Below are 20,603 nucleotides of genomic sequence, written 5' to 3' on the forward strand. Positions count from 1 at the left end.
ATTCTGTTGCAAACTAAACTCAGAAATTCTACTGTGTAGTAATTCTAAGCCATCTAGCGGACAAATCTAGGAGGCAGGAAAATATACAATCAAACCAATTTCTCAGAAAAAAAATGTATCAACCAATGCCCTCAACTTCCAGAAAAACAAGGTAATGCGCAATTGGAATCCCAGCAGGGCACACACTTCTCAACGTCAAGTCTGCATTCAGAGTCCGAATCAACGAAATATTTTATTAGTTACCAGGGTCCGGTGGATTTTACGGGTTCGTGAGTGAGGGGCAACTACGCGGTAAGGGAAGATGATAGGGACTTGGAAAACAAATTCTTTTGTTTCAACAGAAGATAATACATGGGTAAATAAATAAGCTGGACCACCTGGTTTTCCTCGCCGAATCGATATCCACACCAGCCCTCAAAAACAGATCTTTTGTGGAAAATATCCCGTTATTCCTGATCGGTTTCGTGATCCAGAGAACATCAATAATACAATAAACCATAGGAGGGTTTGTTATCCTGCTTTCGGAAATTGGTGGTCGGTGGAGAGACCGTGCTGAGCGCTCTCTGCCTTGGGGATAATCCTGAATGGATTGGAGCTGCGGGAAGTGAATATTTATGGAGACGCCAGGACGGGTGGGAGGAAATTGTCGTGAATAAATTTTAAAAATATACTGTTTCTAAGCGGGGGAAGGGACCAAGTAGCAATCCATCTGCCACACCTCAACAAACCGAGCGAGCCCAGTTAAAGGTGAACTCTCATCACCGGGCTCCCCTCTTTTAAAAGAACACTGACTTGTCAACAAGCCGCCGCTTCGCATCTCCCTTTCAGCTTCGTCCTACCTGAAGTCGCGGCGCTCGGAGCCGGACATACAGACTGGATTGTTTCATATAGTCCCGAAGCTATGCAACAGCATAGACCCACTAACCGATCCTGATCCCGATCCCGATCCACAGATCCCAGCCTCCGATTGCCGCTGCAAGAGCAGCAACAGCAGCAGCACCACCTCCCACAGCCAGTAGGCTGGGAAAGTTTTCACATTCTCCCGCACCTCTACCCAACCTGACGCCAGATGTCCCTCCCCTCACCCACCGGCCATACACTCACCCCATTGGTCACCCGCCACCAGCCCGCCCTCCACGCTCCGCGAGGGCATTGTAACCGCGCTCTCCATTGGTCAGACATGTCCCTGACTGAGGCTCACCGCACCGCCTCCTCCGCCCCTTCTATCCACTGCGCAGCGAAAGCTGCGGCTTGAAGGCATGCTGGGATGTGTAGTTATGTTGCGTCCCTTCCCCGACAGAAATTGGGAGCTAATTGATCGGGAAACGAACTACAACTCCCGGAGGGCAACGCGCGATTCCAGCCAGGTTTCGCGATACTTTTCGGGCGCTGTTGCTAAGGTTTCGGCTTTGAAGCTTCTCCGGACGAAGTTTGCTCGGGTTTTCGGTGTCCAGAAACGCTGTCGCACGGAGAGAGGGGACAATCAAGCCTCCTGTCATTATGACCATCAGTGAGAGTGCAGCCAAAGCGCTCACCATGGAAACGTTGTTTTCCTTGGAGCTGTTGGTGGATTATGTGCGACTTGAGCCTGGGCCTTGGACTCCCGGACCTGGACCTTTGTTTGCGGTGGCTTTCAGGCTTTTGGACTTTCCAACCTTACTTGTCCATCAAATTGAACCGGAGCGAGCGGAATGTATACGGCGGAGCTGGGTGTCCGACAAGGAGAAAGCGATCCCTGAACGAGCACTCAATGGCTTTGACGTCCCGTTCAGCAAAGGGAAATCGTGCCTATTCAAGATCAGCCTAGCGTCCCTGCACAGCCATTTGAGCAACACACCTTTGTACACCATGCTGCTGGACGTCTTCCCTCGGGTACCCAAGTTCCTTGGCAGTTGCCTAATTTCTCTAGCAGATGCGGTGGATAAAATCAGAAGAGAAGTTGTGGAGGACGGGATGCCGTCCATGCATGGTAGTAAGGGTCTCCACGCTTTGTACAATCTCATGGGCAGAAAGGTCGGCTACATTTCGGTGGGATACAGACTCTTGAGTTTGGGGGCGGCTTTACTGCCGCATGATCAGGAGAACGTAACTGGCGGAATGTTAGATGTCAAAGAACTTCCACTCAAAACCGTGGAAGCGCCAGTTTTGTCCGATGTTAATAAAAAGAGCGAGGAGTTTATGTCTCAAGATAGCGGTAAAACATTATTTATTTCTGCAAAACATCCCGACCGGCTGGTGGATAATCGGATTCTCGACCAAAAAGTGCAAATACTCGATAGTAAGGTACCTGTTGTCATCTCGATGCCAAAGGAGGAAAAGCGTAAATCACGCAAACCGACTGAGGAGAAACCCATGGAACAGCAACTGGGACTGCGAAGATTAGAAACTGAACGAAGTGTGGATTTAGATGTAGACAATGTTTTTTGTCCACCCCCTATGTATTACACACGGTCAACAAATGAATCCAAAGAAAAAATAGCTGAAGTACGCAGAGTAGTCGAACCCGATACAATGTCAACTCCATTGGAGGAACAAGATACGGATGATGCTGGTGGATCGTTCGATATTAAACAGAATGTAAATTATTCTCATCTGCCTGTAAATCAGTCGGAAACTACATCCAGATTAAAGCCACAGGTATACGATACAAGCCCACAGTTTGATTCATGTAATAACATCAGTCAGTTACCTTTACTAAATGCGCTTCTAATAGAACTTTCTTTGCTACATAATCAGGTTCCCCAGGGGATTCCTCTTCCCGTTCACCCTAAACTTACATGGCTTTACAGTGGATTAGAGAATGATTCACCCAAAGTTCATAAAGCAACTAGTACAACAGAACCGGAGCATCCAAAGTCTACCAGTTCAAATTTAAAGATTCAAAAAGAAAAGTTTCAAAAACACATGATATCCCTAAAGCACTTTGATAAAGAAAATACAACAAAGCAAACTAATACAAAGAACAACTCTAAGCATCCAAAAAGAAAACTGGCGTATGGATTAACACACACATTGCGATTAAGACTCCAGAAGACAAACCCGGAAATGCTGATATTGCATGAGCAAAGGGAGCTGTCAAGAAAAAAACAACTGAAAGAGAGAAAGACTGCAGCAACATATTGTAAAAGCAAAGAGGAAAGTGGTCCATCAACATTTCTTCAAGAAAATCAGTACCTTCCTGGAACTTTTTCTTTCCAAAGTGGCTGTTTTGAAGAAAATGTTGAAACATTAATTGAAAATAGTATTGAACTAGACTGTCTCCATTCTCCAAAAGTTCTAGGAAGTAGAAAAAATAAAAACACAGATAATTTTGGAGAAACATCCAAACAGGAAAATGTCACTAATAAAGAACAGATGTGTGTTCAAACTCTGGGACCAACTTCAAAAGTGTCAAATTTTCAGATGTTGCAAAATGCAACAAATGACAGGATACCTGTTAGAGAAGATATAAAGATCAATGTACCCAAAACTTTCAATCTGGATTCTGACTACCGTGTCAGTGACTTAGTTAACAGGGCAGAGAATGTGCTGCAGACTTCAGAAATTAATCCTGTCTCCATAATTTATTCAACAAAAGCAGAAGACAGCGATGCACAGATTTCCTCAAATAGCTATAATGACTGCGCTGACCCGAAGTATTCTGAGGACTTCACAAGTCCTGAAGCAACAGGATTCTCAGAAGATTTTACCAGTCCTGAGCCTACAAGCAAATGTACAGATAATTTGGATAGTAGTATAGAGGCAGCCTTCACTATGGTGAAACATACGAATTCTAACAATGAGTTAGAATCTAACCTTTCGAAACATTTCAATAATGGAGCAGCTCAAAGTGAGAGGGAAGATGATTCAGTTTTACTACCTATACCATCCCAGCAATCTCCAATTCGATCTTTAAAAGGAATATCCAATGCGAAAAGTCATCAGAAAGTGGCTGCCTCAAATCTATCTAATGATGCTACCAGCTCAGAGGTAAATCAATTTAGAAGCACATTGAACCTAACAAGCAAAGAAGAAAATAAGAAACAATTTGAGTCAACTCTATTTCACGGAGACATCAATCCAGTTAGCATAGAGCTCCCCAGGCTTTCAAGTTCAATGACTGAATGCAAGGCTTTAGAGGACAGCCAATCTTTGGGGCCATCCCAAATGAGTTCCTACATACCATCCAGTGTGTCTGACCTTGTTAGTGGTGAACTTGAAATTAACACAACGGATGTTCAAGAAGATGGCAGTGAATTGGATGCGACAGGAATGGCCAATGAGTGCAGGCACATTTCTGAACTAATAACCAACAAACTTCCTGGATATACTTTATGATGTCATCACTGAAGTTACTTTGTAATTGTACTTGGCATCCTTAGACTGCATATTAGTTACTTACATTTCTTTTGACCCATAAGTAAACTTTATCTGCCCACTATGCTACTTATGATCAGTGTGACTACCTATATGCGTAAAAGAGACGTGCAGTTTTAGGCCTCTTCCTGAAAGTGTTCTTCTTCTTGTCCTTTGGAACAGTAAAGAACACCTCCTTCAATCTCCTTCCTTCATTCTCCAATTCACTTACATTCCACCTTCATTTTCTACCATTTAACTGTAGTTTGAGCTCTACAAGTCTGTACCAGTGGCTTTTCTTTACAGCACGAGAGAGGTATCTTTAACTGACAATTCTTCCTCGCTATGCTGCCTTTCAAAAGCATCATATGTTAGGTCCAGCTATACATGTAATAAAAATAGAAAATGCTAGAAATATTCAGGTTAGACAGCTGGAGAAAAGTTGGCCCTATATTTTTTGAGACAGCTGCCTGACCTCCTGATTACATTCAGCATTTCAGATTTCTAGTAGTATTTTTCTTGACAACACCCAAGTCTCTAACACCACACGATCCCTCCACTGGCTATTTTGGGAAGACTGCTTATTTGGCAAAGGATACATTGTACATTTTCTCCAGCTAAATATTAGGAAGGAGGAAACCACTGTCCTTGTAACAGCTACAGATTCCTAAAGCTTCACAAAGATACTAGCCAATCATTTGTTTGAAAGAAACTGTGTCAGATTTGTGATGACGCTTTTGTGAGACTCGTGATAAATTCCTAATGAAGGGCTTATACCTGAAACGTCGATTCTCCTGCTCCTCAGATGCTGCCTGACCTGCTGTGCTTTTCCAGCATCACACTCTTGACTCTGATCTCCAGCATCTGCAGTCCTCACTTTCTCCATTTGTCAAATTTGACGACAAGATCAAATTTTACAACAAGCATAAGAGGTACAATTAGTAAGTTTGCAGATGACACCAAAATTGGAGATGTAGTGGACAGTGAAGAGGGTTACCTCAGATTACAACAGGATCTTGACCAGATGGGCCAATGGACTGGCAGATGGAGTTTAATTCAGATAAATGCGAGGTGCTGCATTTTTGGGAAAGCAAATCTTAGCAGGATTTATACACTTAATGGTAAGGTCCTGGGAGTGTTGCTGAACAAAGAGACCTTGGAGTGCAGGTTCATAGCTCCTTGAAAGTGGAGTCACAGGTAAATTGGATAGTGAAGAAGACGTTTGGTATGCTTTCCTTTATTGGTCAGAGTATTGAGTACAGGAGTTGGGAGGTCATGTTGCGGCTGTACAGGACACTGATTAGGCCACTGTTGGAATATTGTGTGCAATTCTGGTCTCCTTTCTATCAGAAAGATGTTGTGAAACTTGAAAGGGTTCAGAAAAGATTTACAAGGATGTTGCCAGGGTTGGAGGATCTGAGCTACAGGGAGAGGCTGAACAGGCTGGGCTGTTTTCCCTGGAGCGTTGGAGGCTGAGGGGTGACCTTACAGAGGTTTACATAAATTTTGAGGGGCATGGATAGGATAAATAGACAAAGTCTTTTCCCTGGGGTCGGGGAGTCCAGAACTAGAGGACAAAGGTTTAAAGTGAGAGGGGAAAGATATAAAAGAGACCTACGGGGCAACTTTTTCACGCAGAGAGTGGTACGTGTATGGAATGAGCTGCCAGAGGATGTGGTGGAGGCTGGTACAATTGCAACATTTAAGAGGCATTTGGATGGGTATCTGAATAGGAAGGGTTTGGAGGGATATGGGCCGGGAGCTGGCAGGTGGGACTAGATTAGGTTGGGATATCTGTTCCGCATGGACGGGTTGGACCAAAGGGTCTGTTTTCATGCTATACATCTCTATGACTCTATGAAACATATTTTCTGTCAGAGGGTGCTGAGTCTTTCGAATTCCCGTCCTCAAAAGGAATTGGATGCAGAACCATTAAATATTTTCAAGGCAGAGATAGATAGATTCTTGATTGCCAAGGAAATCAAAAATTCTCTGGGGATATGCAAGAATGTAGAGTTGAGGTTAAAAATCAGATCAGCAATGATCTTATTGAATAGTGAAACAGGCTTGAAGGGCTGAATGGTTAGGTTGAGGAAACAGTAGTAAAGAAAAGGAGTGATGGGAGAAGAAGATTATAGGAAAGCTGAGGGTTCTGAGGAAGTGTTCAAATGAGGTGGACAGGATTCCTGGATTCATGACAGATGATTGTAACACTCTGGCAGTGAAGTAGAGGCTCCCTGTTTGACCAGGAGGCTCTTCCAAAATCTGCCTGGTCGGCATGGACGGGTTGGACCGAAGGGTCTGTTTCCATGCTGTACATCTCTATGACTCTAAGATCAAATTCAGAATTAAACTTCCTTCTCGTAGATTAGTCTACTTCCACCCGTCTCTATTCCTGACTCAGTTTTTACATTTTCATCCTTTTGCATGCCTTCAAACATTACTGTTCTATGTTTTATTAGTCTCGAGTTCTCCAACTGACTCTTAAAAAGCTGCAACTCATACAAACTACCCTGTTCAACAGTATCCCTACTTGTGCATCATACTGGTTCTCACTGACATATGTTAGTTTCTAGTCCTCCAAACCTAAGTTTTAAATTTTCTTCTCTGACTTCAGACTTTTTTTTCCAACATCACCCACTTCCGATCTCTCACTTCATCACACCATTAGTAGCTGTGTCTTCAGGCATAAGTACACACTAGCTGCACTTCCAAACTTGCAACTATCTAATCTTTGGCCATCTATTCATCACATTTCTGCAGATACAGATTTGTATGATCACACCCCCCTCATTATCATCTCGCTTAAATCCACAAGAGTGGTGAACTTATAGGATATGACAGGCAAATGATTTATCTGTCTACTGTCAGATCTGGATGGGCACCTAAAGCACAATCAAAAGGGCACCTAAAGCACAATCAAATTCTGCTGTTGTCTAGTAGACCTACTTAATATTCTAGCACTATAGGCCATTAGAAATAGGAATTGGAGTAGGCCATTTGACCCCTTGCTGAAAATGTGTTGCTGGTCAAAGCACAGCAGGCCAGGCAGCATCTCAGGAATAGAGAATTTGATGTTTCGAGCATAAGCCCTTCATCAGAAAAGGGCTTTTGCTCGAAACGTCGAATTCTCTATTCCTGAGATGCTGCCTGCCCTACTGTGCTTTGACCAGCAACACATTTTCAGCTGTGATCTCCAGCATCTGCAGACCTCATTTTTTACATTTGACCCCTTGAGCTTGTACTGCTATTCAATAGGATTATGCCTCATCCAATATCACTGCCTCCAGTCTATGGCAGGGAGTTCCAAAGGCTGTCAACTCTGAGACAAAAGAATTCATCTCAGTCTTATATTGGTTCCCCTTTATTGTGAAACAAAGTTGTCTGCTCCTAGATTCTCCCATGAGGAACTCTAGAATGCAAAGATAACTCCTGGTTTCCTTTCACCAATACAAACCACGTTATGGGAGTCATAGTTATATAGTCATCAATACAAACAACAGCAAAACAGACTCTTCAGTCCAACCAGACAATGCCGAATATAATTCCAAACTAGACGAGAATCACATGCCTGTTCCTGGTCCATATTCCTTCAAACTTTTCCTGTTCATGTACTTTCTCAAATGTCTCTTAAACATTATAATTGTACCACATCCACTACTTCCTGAGGAAGTTCATTCCATACATGAACCACCCTCTGTGTGGAAAAAGTTTGCTCCCCATGTCTTTTAAATTTCTGTATTCTTACCTTAAAAATGTGCCCTCTAGTCTTCAAATCTCCCACCCTAGCGAAAAGACAACTATCATTAACTCTATCTATACCCTTCATTATTTTATAAACTTCTACAAGGCTGCCTCTCAACCTCATGGACTATCCAGCCTTTCTTTATAACTCCAACTTTCCATACCTGACAATGTCCTATAAATCTCTTCTGAATCCTCTCCAGCTAAATGATGTCCTTCCTGTAACTGCGAGCAGAATTGTTCACAGTATCCTCGAAGAGGCCTCCTGTTCTTAAACCTTCTTCCATGTCTGCTCCACCCTTGCTTCCTACCATAAATATAAGAGTTAGTTGACTTCTTTACCACTATGATTGAGAGAATCCAATCAGCTGCCTCTGCTGCACCTCACTTTTACTAATTCAGCTGACCAAACATCCAATAGCTTTTGCTTCTATGCTATCTGCTCTCATGCCCCTAACTCATTTTGCCTGTGAGATTTTCCTCCTGCGAAAGACGAAGGTAAACTTTTCCTCTTCATTCCTTTATAACTGTGTGCTGTGTTTGATGCAGTTAACAATGCTATTCTCAATGTCTTCTGCTATCATCCAGTAATTGAAAGCATTAGCTTTCAATGTGTCGTTCCTTGAAGGTGCAGCGCTTCAAAAGCTAGTGCTTCTGTGCTGGACTATAACCTGGTGTTGTATGATTTTTAACTTTGTCCACCCCAGTCAAAACACTGGCACCCCCTAATCATAACTAAATGTAGCCAGGGAATCACTTGTTCTGGCTTTACTTTGCATTCTCACACATTACCATGGATTTCTCCTATTATCGACCTATCCTTGGCTCTCTAAAGTTTTTTATCTGACCGTTGATGACATTATCTGAAAGCATGATTTTAATTTGCAGATGTATCCTGACAATGCCCAGTTCTATCTGATTATCTGACATTATGAACTGAATGAGCAGAAGATTCCTCTAATTAAAAAAGTGGGAAACAGAAGCCATTTTATTTGTGGTCCCTACTTCAAATTATCTAGTTACCAACTGCATTTTCTTCCTTTCTTAGTCTGAAATGGTGAGATCCATTCTCATTTCATTTCAAAGGAGGCACTTTTTTTTTAAAAAAATGAAACAACAGATATACTCATGCACACTTGAATTCCTGTAGACTGGGTCAATTAGCTTTTCAATTGTAATCTGGCCTCTAGTTTGGGACAGGGTCAATCACATTCAATTTCCCAATAACATGGGTGATTTTTTTCAAGTGGTACAGTTGAAGAAACAAGCTCCAATGGAATAATCTGGCATTCTGGGTCTTACATTATGTGGAAAAATGTAACGGATTATCGTCAGTACTGACAGGCGTTTCTCTGTACTGTTACGAAGCAGAGATTGACGGCCCTCTGATAATTAACATTGAAACATCCAGAGAAGAGCACCCTGCCTCATAATCTGATGAAGAAGTGTGACAAGAGATATAACCTACCTTTCACCCCCACAATCTGTCATAAGGGAGTGGTTAAATGAAATTGAATCCTTTCATCCAATCTATAATTAACAAATAACCATTTATTTATCTAACTCCAACAATGAACAAATTAACAGAACAACCATCAAACTGAACAGTCCTTCTCTAACTACCTATTCCTGAATAAAACAAGATTCTATTGGTGTGCTGTTTCAATAACACAGGTCCCCCACTTATAGAAATCCAGATAATAAGAAAACAGCAATTTTTTTCCACACTATAAGTAATCTAATCTAATCTAAACTTAGTTTCTCAATGTTCACACAGAATGGATCGTCCTGAACTTTCTGTATCTTCTTCCATCATCTTTTTCTGACCAAAATGCCTTCTCTGTTGTTTTCTGGTGTCAAGAATATTCGCTAAACATGCCAAAACCTTTTATAGATAGATAGTGCTTTTTAGAGAGGATGGAGAATTTTTTGTGAGAGCCCAGTATTTCTTTCTTAGATGGCAGGTTTTCTCTCTCGTCAAATGACTGTTCGCTCTCTCCTCTCTGTCCAGTTGCCCCTCTGTTATATACCCTCCATGACACGTTAAATTCTTATAATAGGATTGGATTCAGGTTGTCAACACCATCAAATTTGAATTTTACTGCTAACTGAATGGCTTTTTGATACATTGTGTCAGTTTGAGCGCCTGCAGCTGTTTACACACATTCTTTAGTTTTTAATCTAATAAGCTTAAAAAGCACTTTATCTTAAAGGGGCATTGCAAGACTTGACTCATTTTACAACTTTACTATTTTTACACACCAGCTTCATGACAGTACTCATTTCGAACATATATCTCAGTATTTGAGAGTCAGGAATAAACCGAGGGTTTCCCTCCCTACTGATGTTCACTTAGCTTTGTGGAAAAGTGGCCAATTTGTCTCTGAACTTGATTCAGCTTTCTGAAAAAGAAGTCTCTACCTTGATGTCCCTCCAAAACCTAAATACCTATTTAACATTTAGAGCTGGAAGAACAGGCTCACTTGTAAAAATGGCTTTCAGCTCGAAGAGTGGATTAACATTTATTAGTCCCTACTACCTTTTCTTCCTGTACGTCTGTCAGCAGCACAGTTTCTGTACAGATTTTGGGATGAACTTTCAATAGAAACCATCCATCCCCAAAAACATTTTGGTTTTCTTCTTTACTGTAGAAATTTGAAACTGTGGTATTCTACATTTACAACCCTAGGTACGTCATTTGAGGCTGAGAGAACTCACTGTGAGACTGACTACTAGATCAGTTCACTGTATTTTCAGGAAGAGGGCTTCCAGTTGCTGTAAGTGTGTATCTTAGATGTCACTGTACACTGAGTGGTTATCTTAAGTGATAGAGTCATAGAGATGTACAGCACGGAATCAGACCTATCAGTCCAATTTGCCCATACCAACCAGATATCCTAAATTAACCTACTCCCATTTGCCAACACTTGGCCCATATCTTTCTAAACTCTTCCAATTCATACACCCATCCAGATGCCTTTTAAATGTTGTAATTGTACCAGCCTCTACCACTTCCTCTGGCAGCGCAGCTCATTCCATACATGCACCACCTTTTGTGTGAAAAAGTTGCCCCTTAGGTCTCTTTTAAATCTTTCCCCTCTCACCCTAAACCTATGTCCTCTATTTCTGGACTCCCTGCCCCAGGGAAAAGACCTTGTCTATTTACCCTACCCATGCCCCTCATGATTTTATAAACCTCTATAAGGTCACCCCTCAGCCTCCGACGCTCCAGAGAAAACAGCCCCAGCCTATTCAACCTTTCCCTACAGCTCAAACCCTCCAACCTTGGCAACATTCTTGTAAGTCTTTTCTGAACCCTTTCAAGTCTCACAACATCCTATTGAATAGCACACAATTTAATAACCTTGCCACTTTCTGACATCAGCCTTTGAAAGGTGACAAGATCTTTTTGAAGTTCAAATGGCATGATTTAATATTGGTACAACCATCTGGAGTACAAAGGTACATATTTCCTTCATGCGGAAGGCAAGGAAATCTGTCTGTACCCCTTGAATAAATCCCTCTTAGTGCAGGTAGCTTTCTCTGCAATCTTGCAGCCAGGATACTGAGTTGGAGTCAGCTCTGGTCACTGCATTATCTTGTCTGTAGTCAATTCAGATCCATGTGGAGTTCTTGAATATGAGTTCAATGGAGGATCTCCAGCTCCTGCTCTAGACTCTGTTAGATGGTGCTCTAGCAGTTTGTAATTTTCTTAAGTGGATCAGCTTTTCTAGATCAAGTTGATGGGGATGTTCCCATTTAAGAAGGGCCTCTCCCACATCCAAACCATGTAAAGCTGTGGTGGTGCAGCTTGCCTTCTCTCAGTATACCTTTATATGCAAAGAGCAGCCTTGTAAAGTATGCTTGCTGCTGTGCACTTGAGTGAGCAAATAAGAAATCTAAGTTTGCTAGTATTGCATTATTGGTTGGATAAGTAGTAAAGGATTCCCGTGGACCTCACTTGCATCTCCCTCCAATTCATGCTTGCTGTTGCCTTCACTCTCTTGGTTGATTAAAAGAAGCTGACCATTATCTGCTTTTTTGTTATTTGCCAGTTGGATGTGGGCATCGCTGGCTGGACCAGCATTTATTGACTTCTCTACTTGCTCTTGAGAAAGTGGAGGTAAGTTGCCTTCTTGAACTGCTGCAGCCCATGTGCTCAGGTAAACCCACAATGCCATTAGGGAAGGAATTCCAGGATTATGACCCAGCGACAGGAATAGCTGATATAAACGAACCTATCCTTCCTTCCCTAATATGGGGTCTCAATCACTCAGTTCACTTCCCAAGCTTTCAGGCTGTCGCTACGGACAACAGAACCAGCCTTTAAGGGTTGGTAGCAGCATTAACACAAAGGCTCTTAGCTGGAAGTTTTGGGTCCTGACATGTTTGCCTGCCTTTGATTTCATCACTGGACGATTTTCAAGTGTTCTCAGGTGGCTTCATGAGCTTGGAAGAGTCACCCTTGGAACTCTACTACAGAGGAACCTTGATTATCCAAATATCAATTCTCCAAATTTTGGAGTATCCAAAAAAAACTCAAGGTCCCATCAAAACATTACATTAAAGAGGTGTTACCAACACTGATCACGTCTTTTGTTTACAATGATTAAAAGTGAATTTGGCTTACTGAACTGCTGCTGAGAACAGTCCTGGATATCGATGGGAGCCCAGGCACCGTATCCAAATGAATGACCTCCCATCCTCTCTCTCTCTCCAAATGAAGACAGACAAAATGACAATCTAGGCAAATTCAGAGCGCTAAATATTCTCAAATAAAGACCCCAGATCATCCTTCCAACATTGTCCTACGAAGGCAGAGTGGGAATTTGTCAAAATGCTGCAGTAAAAAGTTGTGTGCGTAATTTTGAGACTCACCCCGGAAAGGTAGTAGCAGTCTTGCTGTTCATGTCCAGCCCAGCTGCTATCTCCATTCCATTATTTCATTTTGTTCCAGATTCCCATTGGGGAGAAGAGGTAAGAGACATCTGGCCGCTTCACTCCATCCACAGGCTGGAAACGTGGAGAGTTGAAAGCACATAGTGTGGGGGGGTTTTACTGACCCACTGTGCTGCTGCCTGGTCTCCTGAATGGGGAGTGGACTCCGCAAGTGCTTGCCCTGTCAATCCCATTGAAGTGAAGCAGCAGCTGGGAGAGGCTTCAGCAATGCTGCAGGTCCCTTACACACAAGTGTGTGTCTGTTCTGAAACAAATCCTGAGACAGAGAGATGGAGCAAGGCAGGCAGAGAGGAAAAAAGAAAACTTCAGAAAACTCAAGAGTCCCGGGGAGAGGCATTAGATCAGTTATCTGAAAAATCAATTATCCGATCAATCAATTATCCAAACATAATACTGTCCGCTTTCTCGTTCGAATAATCAAGGTTCCTCTGTACATAGTTTAGTATGTAGACCTCCTCTTCAACCGTTTTTTAAATATCCAGATGTGCTCTTACACACAACTGAGCCTTTTTTTCCCATAACAAATCACCCATGTTTTTTTCCCCATCTGTTAACCACCATCATTAAAACACCTGTGTTCTGATGATGAAGAATTGCTGGATTGATATGTTTTCTTCTCACAGATGCTGCCAGAACTGCTGAGGTTTGCTAGCAATTTTGATTTATGATGTCCTTAACATCTTCTAGACTCCTGGAAAAGGTTTCGGGTAGCCAGAATAGAGGGTCTTCTGCTTGCAGTGCCAGCTTAGTTTCCACTGGCTAAACCTGTCTGGCATGGACTGCATGATCACAAAATCAGGAACAGTGCAAGGCATTTTCTCCCACAGCTGTTCAGTCTCTCTGACTTAACCATTTTTTCAGAATCCACTGGGGATGATGTTACCTTTGCTCCTTCAAGGTCATTGTCAAATAGCAAGAGAATCTTGTCCACAGGCAAGGTGCAACTCCCAAGGTCACTGGTCCCAGTACTAGCTCACAATCCTGATTAACCTGGTGAAGGGGAGATGAATTTGGACCCTTTTACCAGCACCTTCACATTTATTGCATTCTCTGAGGGGAAGATCATACCCATTCCAAGCATCACAGTTTAGTTGTCCCTAGTATCCCCCAGTATCACTCCAGGCTTCTTATTGGAATGTCCCCATCCTTTTTACTAATACGCTGGCACTTTTCATGGGCTAAACCTAGGGGAATTTCCCCAAAAGCTTACTCATAGAGATGTGAAAAATAGAAGGAGTGGGACAATTGGCTTTTCAAGTTTGTTCCACATTTCAACATGATCATGACTGATCATCCAACCTTAGCCCCAAGAAGCATATCTACCTCCTTCTTGAAAACATTCCATGTTTTAACCTGAACCACTTTCTTTGGCAGAGAATTCCATGGCCTCACCACTCTCTAGGTGAAGACATTTCTTCTCACCTCAGTCCTGAATGACTTACCGTATATCCTGACATTGCGACCCCCAGGTTCTGGACTCCCCAGTCATCAGGAGCGTCCTTTGTGCATTTATCTTGTCTAGTCAGTTAAAATTTTACAGGGTCTTATGAGATACCCCTCATTCCTCTGAAATCTAGTGAATATAGTTCTAACTGATCCAGGCTCTCTTCATTTGTCAGTCCTGCCATCCAAGGATTTAGTTCAGTAATTTTTTGCTGCACTCTTTCCATAGCCAGTAGTTCCCTCCTCAGATAAGTAGACTAAAACTGCAGACAATACACCAGATGTTGTCTCAGCAAGGCCCTGTACAACTACAGCAAGAGACTACTGCTCCAGTACTCAAATCTTCTCACTGACAGCAAACACACACTTTGTCTTTTTAACCACACCCTGCACCTGCATGCTTACTTTCAGTGACTGATTTACAAGGACATAATCTCACTGCATCTTTCCTTTCCCGATCAATTAATATTCTGGTAATAGTCTGTCTTCCTGTTATTGCCACCAATGTGGATAACCTTATTTATCCATACTATACGTTATCTACTATGCATTTTCCCACTTATTCAATTTGTCCAAATTACACTGAAGCATCTCTTCGCTCTCCTTACAGTTATCCCTCCCATCAACCTTTGTGTTGTCTACTCTTCAGTAATAAGGACGAATTTTGGAGTGACAGCTTAAATGCTGTGCCACCTGCTCAAAGTGATTTTAAAACAAGCTTCTTGTTCTGCCTCCTGAAACTTAGGAAATAAAGCAACAAACCAAGTTCTATTTGCCCTCAAGTCAGAGCCAGTAGTGTCTTCATGGGACACCATTGGTTCCTTTTATTTATTTTTCTGTGGTTTTGATTGTAGACTGAAATGGGAAAAGGATCGTTTTAAAAACTAAGGACTGTGAAGGAATTGTTGCACATAAGTTAATAAGTAAATACATATTGTAGCTGCTGTTTACACTGCTGCTTATTCAAGCAGTAAGGAAGGTTATGGAAAGCAGGTAGCACCAGGGTGTGTGTACAAAGTGAGATTCAGCTGACCACAAATAGCAGACTGGCCTGTGGAGTAGGAACCAGTTGTCAATGACAAAGGCCTTCTGCCTGCCAACAATTGTGTAATTGGCTCCTAGTTAGCTGAACAGCTTACGTCTGTGGACAATATGGCCAGAAGCCTCCTGACCTCCAAAAAGGAAGGAAGTGACTTCTCGGGAAAAAAAAACCCAAAAACCTTAAGAAAGTTAGTTTATTTTCCCTCATCAGTTGCTATAAGGTGTGGTTTTCACCTAACAACTATACAACAATAGCAAACAACTATAAGTGACTTTAATATTTGTGAACCAGTCAGCTCCTACAAGGAGATAAAATGTACCTGGAAAAGAGAGGGCAAATAGCAAATTCTGATGAGCAAAACCATTATGTCAGCAAACTCTGTAAACCTGCCTTTCTAATTTTTCCCTCCAACCATGACACCAGTTTTTGTTTTGGTCTGCCTGTATGTGTTTCTTAATGGGGGTGAAAGTTTAACTAGTTCAAAGTTAGTAGTTGTTTATGCTTGAGCTGAAACCTAGTACAGAAACCTGGTACATTCTTTCTGTTAACCTGCTTCTAAAAAGTCAGGTAAATAGGTGGATTTTGATTAAAATCTTTGACCCCAGTGATTATTTCAGGAATAGTGATGTTTGATTTCCAGTGTGCTACTCTAATGAGGCTTGACACTCGTCAGCTCAGTTCAAAACTCCTTTCCTGCAGCTTTTCCTGAAACTGTTTCTTTTCTTTCCTCCCTTTTTCTTGAATCTTCTTCTTGAATCTTCTTCTTGAATTTCTCATGTTCATTGCTCCAATTATAATTTTTTTTCTACTGCTCTGTCCAGTTCATCATCTTCATTTATTACCTGTAAACCTTTTGGCCATGCCTTTTAATATTTTGAGTTTCTGGCTTTTAGGCAAAATTCTAATCCTAAGTGTCTCACTATATCTTTTAACTATGTGTGGGATAGAATGTTTAAATTCTCAAAATTAAGTTCCTTTAATTCTGCTAGGAATGCACTGACATGAGCACAAACATTTTTATAATGTAGCATTTCAAACGGGTCTAATGTCATTTTCAGTTTTTCCTTTAGAATTTGCAATGTTTCAGATGACAGTTTATCCATTTTAATTCTCTTCTTTCATCCGGTGGTTCAAACAGCTGCAAAATATCCCTATTTGTTATGATCAGACTTCATGGTGAGCTTTCCCACTTTGCTACAGTTCCAGACGGGATACCCCAAGCTATAAAGATCTGGGTGAGGAAGAATGTAGTGGTTCCCCTTCTTTATTCACCTGCCATCTCAGTAGGCTTCAACAAGGTTAATTTAAAAGATCTGTTCTCTTTCGGATACCTTTCTCCCAGATAAGTGAACTTACGCTTTAAAAGTTGTCAAATCATCCAGGCTTTCTTAAATCAACAGAATTAGTTTTTTTTAAAATTACCACAATTGAGAAGAAATAGTAATTCAACATATGTATGCACAGATTAGAGGTAATGGGGGAGTCCAAAAAGATAAAACTTTTTTAAAAACTGATATATAGATCCAGTCTCTGAATTGTTCACAGGGAACAAGTAGTTGGAAATTGTGACTGCTTAAAGTTTGGGAGAAGATTTGTAGCTCAGGTGCTTGTTGTTGTGGTTCTGTTCACCGAGCTGGGAATTTGTGTTGCAAACATTTCGTCCCCTGTCTAGGTGACATCCTCAGTGCTTGGGAGCCTCCTGTGAAGCGCTTCTGTGATATTTCCTCCAGCATTTATAGTGATTTGTACCTGCCACTTCCGGTTGTCAGTTCCAGCTGTCCCCTACAGTGGTCGGTATATTGGGTACAGGTCAATGTGCTTATTGATTGAATCTGTGGATGACTGCCATGCCTCTAAGAATTCCCTGGCTGTTCTCTGTTTGGCTTGTCCTATAATAGTAGTGTTGTCCCAGTCGAACTCATGTTGCTTGTCATCTGAGTGTGCGGCTACCAAAGGTCTAGCCACACTACCATACATTAAAAACATTTCTGAACTGACAGCCAGACTACTGTGACGAGCAGGACTCATAACAGCACACAAACCAACAGCCACTCTCAAACAACAACTCACCAAGACGAAGCACCCGATACCCAGCATGAGCAAAACCAATGTAGTGTACAAACTCTCATGCAAGGACTGCATAAAACACTACATAGGACAAACAGGAAGACAGCTAACGGTCCGCATCCATGAATACCAACTAGCCACGAAAAGACGTGACCAGCTATCCTTAGTAGCCACACAGTCAGATGACAAGCAACATGAGTTCGACTGGGACAACACTACTATTATAGGACAAGCCAAACAGAGAACAGCCAGGGAATTCCTAGAGGTATGGCACTCATCCACAGATTCAATCAATAAGCACATCAACCTGGACCCAATATACCGGCCACTGCAGCGGACAGCTGGAACTGACAACCGGACGTGGCTGGTACAAATCACTATAAATGCCGGAGGAACCATCACAGAAGCGCTTCACAGGAGGCTCCCAAGCACTGAGGATGTCACCTAGACAGGGGACAAAACATCTGCAACACAAATTCCCAGCTCGGCAAACAGAACCACAATTGTGACTGTTGCAATGGATGTTAAAAATACCAATGTCAAGGTAAGATGAAGAGTCAACTTCACGATCCTTAGTTTTGCAGATTTGTTGAAATTCTATAGTTCTGACGCCTTTCAGCCATGATTGAATTCCAGCATGCAGGGTGAGAGAGAGAGTTCTGTTTCCTTTTTAACTAGTTTGCAGCACTAGGACTTTTTTTTCTTCTTTCATTCATGGGATGAGGGCATCACTGCCCATCCCTAATTGCCGAGAAGGCAGTTAGGAATCAACCATATTCTGTAGGTCTGGGATCACATGGAGGCCACCAGGTAGAGATGGAAGATTTCCTTCCCCAAAGGGCATTAGTGAACCAGATTTTTTTCAGGCAATTGATAATGGATTCATGATTATCATTAGACTCCTAATTACAGATATATTTTTTAAAACTAAAATTCCACCATCTGCTATCTGGGTCTCTGGATTAACAATCCAACAATAATACCATTAAGCCATCATCTCCCTTAGGTGAAAGTGGGTACTGCAGGTGATAGAGATTTGAGTCAAGATTAGAGTAGTATTGGAAAAGTACAGCAGGTCAGGCAGAACCTGAGGTATAGGAAAATCGACGTTTCGGGCAAAAGCCCTTCATCAGGAAATGCATTTCCCTAACAATTTATGTGTGACATTCATTGTTTTTGTACAAGACTTTGCCAGTTACTGAAATTAAAGCTGCAGCTTTTTTGTAGCAGTCCTTTAAAAAATAACACCTTTTGAAATTAAAAGTGAAAATAAAAATTAATAGGTACATCAGGGTTCTGATCCATTGATATAACATTATCACAAGGGTTACTGGCATGACAGTATCCCAGCTGTTGTACTGAAGGTAAGTCCTCATCCAAGTTGTTCCAACAACCACAATTTGGAAAATTGCACAGGTATATTGCAGGATAAATCAAATCTGATCAATTATTGTCCAGTACTCTATCCTTGATTATTAGCAGTGTGTTGTAATGTGTCATTAATAGTACTATAAAGCAGCACCTATTCACAAATAACTTGATCATTTCGAATTCTACCAGGTCCACTCAGCTTCAGAGCTCATTACGCTTTTCAGTTCCAATTGCAGCTCCTCAGCTAATGAAACAATCTTGCCCACAAACAGAAGACCCAAGCAAATTTCAGCAAAATGTTGCTAAGTGGCAAGAAACATTGATAACACACAAGTGCCAGGAAATTACCATCTCCAGTAAGCAGGTTCAATCACATCCCTTGACACTTGGCACCATTACCATTGCTGAACATCCAACATCAAACTAACCAAAAACTAAACTGCTTGTAACAAATGTAGGTCAGAGGTTATAAGTTCAGCAATGAATAACTCCCCTCCTGACTCTCTAAACTATCCATTATCACAATGCTTAAGTCAAGCAAACAATCATAGAATCCCTATAGTGTGGAAGCAAGCCATTCAACCTGAGTCCACACTGAGCCTCCTACCCCAAACCTACCTTATTTCTGTAACCCTGCATTTTCCATAGCTAACCAATCAGCTTGCACATCCTTGGACACTGGGCAATTTTGCATGGCAAATCTACATAACCTGTATATCTTTGGATCGTGGGAGGAAACCAGAGAACCCAGCAGAAACCCACACAGACACAGGCAGAATGGGCAAACTCCACACAGACAGTTGTCTGAGGGTGTAATCAAACCCAGATCCCTGGTGTTATGAGGTAGCAGTACTAACCACTGAGCCACAATGCTGTCAATGGATGATCACAAATCCAACAGCACTCAATAAATTTAACATCAGCCGTATGACCATAAGTTCTAAGAACAGAATTAAGCCATTTGGCCCACGCATCTGCTCCATCATATGATTGTGGCTGGTGTACTTCTCAATCCCATTTTCCTGCTTTCTCCCTCTAACTTTTGATCCCCCAACTAATCAAAAGCTGCCTCTGTCTTAAATACACTCGATGACTTGGCCTCTACAGCCTTCTGTGGTAATGAGTTCTGCAGGATCACCACTCTCTGGCTGAAGAAATTCTTCATCTCAGTTCTAAAGTGTGGCCCCTTTACTCTGAGGCCATGCCCTCAGGTCCTAGTTTCTTCCACTAGTAGGCACATCTCCTCCACGTTCAGTCTATCCAGAACTCTCAGTATTCTGTAAGTTTCAATCAGATCCCCCTTCATCCTTCTAAACTTCATCAAATACAGACCCAGAGTCCTCAACTGCTACTCAAATGACAAGTTCTCCACCCTCAGGATCATTCTTGTAAACCTCCTCTGGACCCCTCCAAGACCAGCACATCCTTCTTTAGATATGGGACCCAAAATATTCTAAATGTGGTCTAACCAGAACCTTGTGCTACCTCAGCAGCATATCCCTGCTCTTGTATTCTAGACCTCTCAAAATGAATGCTAACATTCTATTTGCCTTCCTAACTACCAAATGAACCTCAGCATTAACCTTAAAAGAGTCCTGAACTAAGATACTTCCCCATTTAGAAAATAGTCTACACCTCTTTT

At 41.9% G+C, this 20,603-nt stretch overlaps 1 protein-coding gene across 1 annotated transcript; it reads left to right on the forward strand.

The window, feature by feature from the left end:
• Positions 1-1,397: 1,397 nt before the first annotated feature.
• map10 (microtubule associated protein 10) lies at positions 1,398-4,657 on the forward strand. The gene has a single exon (XM_060821522.1). It carries the CDS (start codon positions 1,501-1,503, stop codon positions 4,315-4,317), a length of 2,817 nt encoding a protein of 938 aa, XP_060677505.1. The 5' UTR covers positions 1,398-1,500; the 3' UTR covers positions 4,318-4,657.
• Positions 4,658-20,603: the final 15,946 nt, after the last annotated feature.

Source organism: Hemiscyllium ocellatum, chromosome 3 (assembly GCF_020745735.1).
Source record: "Hemiscyllium ocellatum isolate sHemOce1 chromosome 3, sHemOce1.pat.X.cur, whole genome shotgun sequence".
NCBI classification, from domain to species: domain Eukaryota; kingdom Metazoa; phylum Chordata; class Chondrichthyes; order Orectolobiformes; family Hemiscylliidae; genus Hemiscyllium; species Hemiscyllium ocellatum.

Excerpts from the sequence above, each read along its gene's own strand:
- map10 (XM_060821522.1), top strand. The coding sequence starts at position 1,501 with ATGACCATCAGTGAGAGTGCAGCCAAAGCGCTCACCATGGAAACGTTG.